Source organism: Panulirus ornatus, chromosome 3 (genome assembly GCF_036320965.1).
Source record: "Panulirus ornatus isolate Po-2019 chromosome 3, ASM3632096v1, whole genome shotgun sequence".
Taxonomy (NCBI): Eukaryota; Metazoa; Arthropoda; class Malacostraca; order Decapoda; family Palinuridae; genus Panulirus; species Panulirus ornatus.
Window position 1 is genome coordinate 74435908 of NC_092226.1, and position 9383 is coordinate 74445290.

Below are 9383 nucleotides of genomic sequence, written 5' to 3' on the forward strand. Positions count from 1 at the left end.
TCGTACTACGATGCTCCTCTGTGCCAGCAGTTGTCGTGCCAACACACCGTGCAGTGTGGGCCTCCGGACCATGTTAGTGCCAGCATCACGACGTCCCTGTGTGGTGTAGCGCCGCCAGGTGAGACGCTGGTATACAGGAGGAGGTCAGCCTCAGCTACCCAGCCTGGCATCGATGATACCCTACTGTCTCTCTCTCTCTCTCTCTCTCTCTCTCTCTCTCTCTCTCTCTCTCTCTCTCTCTCTCTCTCTCTCTCTCTCTCTCTCTCTCTCTCTCTCTCTCTCTCTCTCTCTCTCTCTCCATCCGTGTTGTGTCCTCCTCTGCTCTACTCGCTCCCTTCCGTTCAGCCAGTGTTCGAACGAACCCACCTTCCCTTATGAAAAAAAAAAGAAAGAGAAAACTATATTTTTGTTCCAACTCTCGCCTGGCTCACGACGGGGCCGAAACCCTCCTCTCACCCTTCAAACACACACACACACACACACACACACACACACACACACACACACACACACACACACACACACACACACCCAGATCTAGTTCACCTCCGTCATACGAGACACAAGGTAGGGACGATGTGGGGTCGTCCTTCTGGAAGTGTACTGGTTTGTGTATTGGTTTTCCCCCAAGCATCATCATGACTGATGTATAGAGTATAGAGCAGCATGATCAGTGGTATATGATTATAATGACTCAATAATCCTATATCATCGAGTCATTTTAGGCCAGTATCGCGTCTGTATATAAGGCATGACACACACAGACCCATTTTCTATCCTTTCCCTGACGCTCCTTTACGACACTTCATGACACAAAGACATCTTTCAGTCACTTGATATTGATGTGTACTGAAATGAATCATTATGTTGCTGTATTTCAACTGGGTGAAGTCATAAAACGTAACTACTAATGGCAACATTCTTCTGTAGCGAAAATCGAAATCCGGTGTGACGTTTTTCGTTAAGAACAACGCTGAATCCGGATTTTGCTAAGGTCACAAGTTCTTGCAAGGCTAGTGTAGCGGTTAGCGTTCCTGGCCATGCGTATTCACGGGCCATCCAGGGTCGAGCGCATAAGTTCGAGTCCTGGTTGCGGCGGCGGTTGGTCCACAGTCAATCCAGCTGTTCATCCTCCTCCCCAAGGGGTTGGTCGATGAAATGGACACCCGGCTCAAACTGCCTTGTCTAGGTACTCAGTTGTCCATGACGTCCCAGCTAACATAAAAGGAAAGAAAAAATGCGGGTCATATTTTACAAAGCCATTTTAGAATTAATTGAAAAGAAGACAGTTATTCTAGCAATCATAATGTAACTCAGAGAACCAATCATAGAATTCACTGGTGTATTTAACTCTCATCATTCAACAATATGATCCTCACGCCAGAGAAGCGGTACAGCAACGTTAGAGCGAAGCAAAATACGGGACTTAGAAAATCTTAGAAAACACGAATCGACTACAAATGTGAATCGTAATCATATTCCTTATAAAAAGATCAAATTGTATTTCCACAGAAAACTTGTTTCTAGAACGTTCACGAAAAGGTTTGAGCTGCCACGCAAAAAAACTAGGTAATAAGTTTGATAATCGGACTCCATTGGTTATTCTGCTTATAGATCAGGTCGTATATAATGGAGCCAGCAGCACGAGTGTACCTAGTGACCTTACTCCGCCGCGTCCAGGAGTGATATCTTGCTTTAGTCTGGTCTCTGGGGAAAGCTAAGGTGGAGAGAGAGAGAGAGAGAGAGAGAGAGAGAGAGAGAGAGAGAGAGAGAGAGAGAGAGAGAGAGAGAGAGAGAGAGCTCCTTCCTAACATGATATATTCTTTAGCGCAATAAAGCCAAGTCTGTTCTCTCAGCTTAGTCAAACCAAGCTTGTTCTTCAGCTTAGCCAAGCCAAGCTTGTTCTCTAGCTTAGAAAAAAGCCCAGCTTGTTCTCTAGTTCACGCCTTACATATCATAAAACCTCTTTATATCACACAAAGAAATCTATGAATTGAAGGATAAACACAACAATAATATATTGATCAAACGATTAGAAATTGCAAGAAAAAATAAAAATAAAACATCCTTTATTGATCAATAGGATTAGTTATCTATAGTGCTTTGGTATGAAACATAACCTGGGGTTTGGGTAATTACTGAACAGACTCTAATTCAGTTATAGTCCTTCTATAGAGACCACGACAAGCAATAGAACCTCTATAGCTATAGCTATAGTCAGTACTTACATCAATGCTGACTCTATAGTACCATGACAAGCAATGTAGTAATTCCTTACCTCCTTACTGGCTCTACAGAGACCTTGATAAGCATTAGAGCCTCTGTGACTCTGGTTAGCGTAGGTACCTACCTCCCCTGTTGGCTCTGCGGAGCACGTGAGAAGCCACAGAGCCTGAGTGGCACAGGTAACAGTGGCAGCAGCAGCGATATAGAGAATATCCACGTCTGCTAACCCGACACGCGAACCATCCATAATTCATTTAATGTCGCCCAGCCAAAGGCTCAATAAGGCACGGAGACTACATAATGATTTTTCAATTCTCTCTTTGATTCATGCTGTCATTAGCAGCGTAGTATTGCTCATTATGCTACGATGTACCCAAGAGTCATCTATGGTATGGCATATATATGATCACGCACAAAATTGTGTGTGTGTGTGTGTTAGCAATAGCTTCAGTACCTCCAAGCACTAGCCATGTTAGCTTTTCCACTCAGTCCTCCCACATCCAACTGGTGTACGGTCCTCCCTGTAGACTCCCCTCCAGCATATCTGGTTACCCTCTCCTTGTTGCCCCAGACTTCCTCGGGGTCCGACGCTCTCATTCCTCCCTTCATACGAGTCACAACTGTTCGTCTTATTAGTGTCTGATTACATTCTCTTACCTCCCTCACGTTTCACGAATCTATTCTGACTTAAGATTGGATTGTTTGATTTAAAAGATCACCTCTCTGTTGAATCAGCTTATTGTATTTCACCTGTCTGTCACACTGTGTGATCCATCGATAGGTCACTGTGACCAGAGTGGCCACAGTCTCACTGAGATTAACTCAGGTGTCTATCTCTGGCGTTGGCTTCTGAACACGTCTCTCGTCCCTCCCACAATCACCTAAGCTGACGCGACCCACAGGTTCGGACGGTGTGTTTACACTCATCAGCTGAGCTGGAACATCATCCTCTATCCATCTTGGTCAGCCTGATAAACATCGTACATCCGTTGAGACTCCATCAACATCCCAAACATCATCATCCACATTAGCACTTATCATCAGGACTAATGAATATTCCACAGGGCTCCTTCTCCGGGAGTTTCTGAAACTTCAAGGACGCAGTGCAATAAGTAGCAGGGAAGACTGAAAATCCTTTGTTATATATATATATATATATATATATATATATATATATATATATATATATATCATTAATCATTTCTGATCCAGGCTTTATCACAATAAAGTTAAGCAGAACGTATCACTCGCTCACTATAACTGCCCATCATGTAATCAAGCACCAGATTTAAAAGCCTCTTTGTATATCAGAAAAATAGGTAATTAATTTCCAGTCGACAGCGTAAACATAGTTTGGTATTGCCACACGGAGAGCACATATTTTTCCCCACCCCGCTCTACAGTGAATAATACGTGTTTCGTTTGACATATCCACCTCCTCTTATAACCCTACACGAGAGCGTGTTTCTTGAGAATTCTGATCAATGAAATACATTCAGAAGCGTTTATGTTAAGGGTTGACGTCCAGGAAACATGACTGGGTAGCATGCTGGGTCTTCTTGCTTCCCTGATGCGATGACGAGTTGAGATGGTTCGGTTTCTGCTTCGCTCAAGGGAGTCGTGGACTTCTCTTGAAAGCGTCAAGATTGCAGTATTGTAGGTTGGAGAGAGAGAGAGAGAGAGAGAGAGAGAGAGAGAGAGAGAGAGAGAGAGAGAGAGAGAGAGAGAGAGAGAGAGAGAGATACACTGGTTAATGAGCTTCCAATGATCATATATTCGAGAAATATTGCACGTGACTCATTGCCTTGGAAATGGCGGGAAACCTTTCTCATATCTAGAGGAATTCCCGTGTTCATTAGTGTCCTTTATGTCTGAATGATTGGATTTGACGATTGTGTTGGTGGTCAGGCCGTCACTGATTAGGTCCCCTTCGCGGGTGTTGCTCCATCACATACGCTGCTTGGAAGCAACATATGTGATGTCTCGTAGATCTTGATATGATGATGACATTAGAGTAATCCATATGGTAAAGCCGTCAGTGAATCTTCATCAATGCATGGAATATTTATCAATGCATGGAATATTCATCAGTGCATGGAATATTCATCAACGCATGGAATATTTGCAGATCACATTGGTTCTCTTGAACAGTCCAGGATCCTGGGGGTCATGTTGTTTGATGAGGTTGATGATCTTGGTGTTAGTGAGATGCGTAGCGACGATCTTACTGATGACCTGACGTCAGGTGTGTATGCAGGGAGTGATGGTCGTGTGGGCATGACTGACCGCTGTGTGTTGAGGTGGGGTAGAGTTACACAGGGCTGTGTCTGAGTACTTCATTATCTCAAGCTTTGATGTTGCTGTTGGTGTGTCCGTTTTGAAACATTATCTGTCGCAGACGCTTAAGTTCCTGGTGGAGGGTTGCCCAGCTTGAGCAGGTATTCAGAGGCATCTCCTAATGACCTCATTACGTGCACTTTTTAGCGGGCGAAGCACTCGCTGGCGTTGCATTCAAGCAGCGACCAACATTAGCAGACTTTCTGTCAACCGAAGTGGTAAAGGTTTTCCTCCTCATCATCGACATGAGCATAACGAAATGGGATTCTACTCTCACTGTCGAGTTCATGAGTGAACTTGAGAAGTCAGCTGTCCTCTTTGATCCTCTGTAAGGCGTTCGAGGTTTCCTACATCGACTGAAACATCTTCCACACAGCGCCATGGATGACAGGACGTAGATGACGGTCCCGAAAGCTCCTGAAGGAGAATCCGTCGTTTGATTCCGTCCACTCCACAGTGGCCGCCTGGCCTTGAGGGGATGGGTCCCTTATGGGTTCAGACAAGAGCCACACTTCGTTAACAATGGACGTGGGCGAGATTGGGAGGTTTGAAGTTCAGGCATATTGCAAATACTGTTGTTTCTGTTGGGGTGTTGGTGGAATGGCCAGCGACATAGTGGGATGATAACATCCCTGTGGATCATAGAGTTTTATAAGAATCATAATTATTTTTTGCTATTATCATAAATTTTACTTTTATGGTTAGATCCGCAATGACTTGTTTTTATCGTCATCATTATCATCCTTAATGTAATTTGTATTTATAAGATTACCAGCTCATGTATTTACGCACACACACACGCACACTCACACACACACACACACACACGCACACACACACAAAGAGTTGATAGAGAAGGTCCAGAAGAGAACAACAAAGATGGTATAAAGACCTAACCAGTTCCACACTTCTGTTTGTTTTTGTGTTTGTTTGCTTAGTTTTTTGTTCTTAGAAAGAGCAATGTGCATGTTTGGTCATCCAATCTGTTCATGCAAGATCAAGACCCCCGGCTTGACCTTTTCGCACGGCCGTAGAGAAAAGGTCAAACATGATATGACATGAAACTGTGAGACGGGGAGGTCAAGGCGTGACCTTCAGGATGTCAAATGGCGCATGACCTTGCAAAGACTCTGGAGGAAACACAGTGGTTCGTATCCCCGCCGACGAGACGTGGGGGAACCAAAGGTCACTTTGAGGTACATTTCTTCAGTGTCGGGTCAAGGGAAAGGTCGTCATCATCATCACATCCTCATACACAAAGGTCGTACCGTCGTGCTCACAAGAGTCGTACCGTCGTTCTCACAAAGGTCGTACCGTCGTGCTCACAAGCATCGTACCGTCGTGCTCACAAGCGTCGTACCGTCGTGCTCACAAGAGTCGTACCGTCGTTCTCACAAAGGTCGTACCGTCGTGCTCACAAGGGTCGTATCGCCGTGCTCAAGTGTCGTACTGTCGTGCTCAATTCTCCAAACTAACCAATTCGCGTCAAAGGCAGCGAAGATGGTAACACTATATATACACACACACAGTCGTATTATAAAACTCGTCACTTGATCGATCATATACGAAGGTATTTTTTAAATCGCGTTACGTACTTGAGAAAGCAGAAGTGTTGTGTCAGCAGCAGAACTCGACGCGAGGGGTCATTACTCACCCCTACGGCTTCATTCGCCCTCGGGTTTGGTTTTGTTCCAGACTTCAGTCTGGGGTGAGAGCGGAAATGTGTAAAGATCATGCAAAATATGTGTTTATTTTGTGCGCGGTCAATAATGTTCGCTGGCTACGATTCGCTCCTGGTCCCTGCGCAGGTGCTAATTCAGCTGACGCACGTTCGTGGTGCCTTTAATTTTGGTTTCCTCTTTTTCTTTCTTTCGCTTCTCAAAGTTTTTTGTCACTTCTCTCTCTTAGTATTCTCTCTTAAGTTTTCGTTTCTCGTACATTTTTCTCAGATTCCTAATCATATTTACTTATCATGTTTTCTAAGAATTCTTTCTTTATTTAGAATTATGTTTTACGTCATCTTCTCCGTTATCATTACAAACTTAAATCATCTTAAACTATGTCTTGACGTCTGCTGCTGTACCTTCTAATATATATATACGTTCCTATGAGTCATTCACAGACAAACACGCACACACACACACACACACACACACACACACACACACACACACACACACACACACACACACACACACACACACACACACACACACACACACACACACACACACACACACACTAGGGGATTTCTTGGTGAACAAATAATTTCCTCCAGTGTGAGTGATATTTACCAATTGTTGTTCGTCTCTCACTACAGGTCACACCTCATGACGAACACGCTGAACTTCAGAAGGTCCACGTTTATCAACCATTTACCATTTTAATGGGGGGGGTGGAGTGTGGTGTGAAGTGGCGTGGTGGGGGGGATGTGTTACACATGGAAGTACATATGAATAGGTAATCCAGGTCGTAGATTTTATATCGGATTTTCTTTGGTTTTGTCCACAGTGTGTTTGGAGGAGGAAGATGACGTCAGGGAAGGCAGAGTTGGGGCTGAAGATGGGGACCAGGATTCTCCTTACTTCCTACACAAACAGTTGACTCTGAACGTATCCGTCCAACTTGGCTCCACAGCTTACCTCCACTGTCGCATTGCCAGCCTGAAGGACCAGTCGGTAAGTCGCCCCATCGTCACCTCCACGATCACAGAGGTGGAAGTTGTGTCACTGTCGGATATCTGGTACGATCGGTGTGTTACGTCACCGTCGGATCTCTGGTACGATCGGTGTGTTACGTCACCGTCGGATCTCTGGTACGATCGGTGAGTTACGTTACCGTCGGATCTCTGGTACGATCGGTGAGTTGCGTCATCGTCGCTCCGCTATTCCCAGAGACCAGTTCAAGAAGTGCATCCTCCTCTTGAAGGCCTTTTTCTTTATCTTTTCCTAACACAGAGACCAAATGGGTCTGTTGAAGACTTGGTCGGACTTTGAATGATGAAAGGATGCGATCCTTTCACATGAAAGGATCCACGACACAATACGTATACACTATTCATCAAGCACCTCTTTGCCATTAAGCGTCCTAGAACGCTCTGCGAACAAATATATATATATATATATATATATATATATATATATATATATATATATATATATATATATACATATATATATATATATATATATATATATATATATATATATATATATATATATATATATATATATATATATATATATATATATATATATATATATATATATATATATTCTTTATAAGAGATACAATTTGACATTGACCATCCACCTGCCAAACTTTCCCTACCACAGTGACGTGGTGGTGTGGTGGTTGGAGTGGGCTGGTGTAATGTACAAGCAACATAGAGGCATTAGTGTAATTGCTCTATTCCCAGATGGGTGATTGGAACAAGCAGTTAGGTCCAGTCGTACATCACCAGACCATCATCGTCAAAAGCTAGTTTAGCTGATTGGTGTCTGGGGAGAGAATCTTGTCTCCTCCCCATGAAGAGGATTAATCATAATGATTAAATTTACAGTGAAATAACATTGAAAATACGTATTTAAATCTCATTGTGTGAGACACTGATTAATGATTAAGTCGTGTACACGATGCTGCTACGACTGGGGAGCGCATCCTATCTCCCCAGGGACCATCTCATCTCCCCACATTGTTGGGTGAAAGGAAGGGTAAGCTATGGGGAGGAATTTGCCGTCTTTTGTGCTACCCTGGTGAAGAAGGAAGGTAAAGTGTTCTAGAACATTTTTTCTTTTTACTAGACAAACTAAGAAATGTCTCTAGATGCTTAGGGAATGGAGAAGTTCTTTTTTTTTTTTTTTTTTTTTTTTTTTTTTTTTTTTTTCCAAAAGAAGGAACAGAGAATTGGGCCAGGTGAGGGTATTCCCTCAAAGGCCCAGTCCTCTGTTCTTAATGCTACCTCGCTAATGCGGGAAATGGCGAATAGTTTAAAAGAAAGAAAAAGAAAATATATATATATACATATATATATATATATATATATATATATATATATATATATATATATATATATATATATATATATATATATATATATATATATATATATATATATATATGTTTCATTTTATGTTTTTTAATGTGTGTGGATATCATTAACTTGTATTCTACTCTTTATCTCTGTAGATTACGAGTACATATCATTTCCTGATACGTTCAACGCAGAGACAAAAACACAGAATGATAAAACTCCCTTATAGTGAACTTTAAAGGCTGTGTCGAACAAAAAAAAATTGATCACCAACAACAACAACAACAACAACAACAACAACAACAACAACAAAATACATTCAGCAAACATACATGTTTGAGGGGATTACTGAGTGCTCTCCAAACTCCATCAACAAACACACAAGCATGTTTGTCCTCCTGAGTTTGTAAAAAGGAGTTTTGTTTGTTTTAGTCTTATATCCACCCCTCCCACAAAAGTCACAACACACAGGACACACACACAAATATAACCCTTCCTTCAACATACCATAATGGCTTTTTTCTGGTACAAAAGCACATGGGGTTTAATCTGAAAATTGGATTAATTTTACTATAAGTATATAGTTGAAAAAAATATTGTTTCAGAAAGTAAAGTTTTTATGATTTTACAAATGTATATACTTAAAAAAGTACATGAATATATCTATGAGGTTAAAGTATATTTCTACATATATAGATACTTTTCAATAAATGGTATTACCCTGAGTAGATTATCTATCGATGATGCGATTTTTCGTTTTTTTTAGTGCGAAAGTATTTTGAAATTG

At 42.1% G+C, this 9383-nt stretch overlaps 1 protein-coding gene across 1 annotated transcript in view; it reads left to right on the plus strand.

Annotated features, from left to right (window-relative positions):
• Positions 1 to 9383, plus strand: part of LOC139759912 (lachesin-like) — a 59286-nt gene that overhangs the window by 14167 nt on the left and 35736 nt on the right. The window contains exon 2 of the mRNA XM_071682527.1: positions 7075 to 7241. Coding sequence (XP_071538628.1) covers positions 7075 to 7241 — 167 coding nt within the window. The remainder of the gene's footprint in view (positions 1 to 7074; positions 7242 to 9383) is intronic.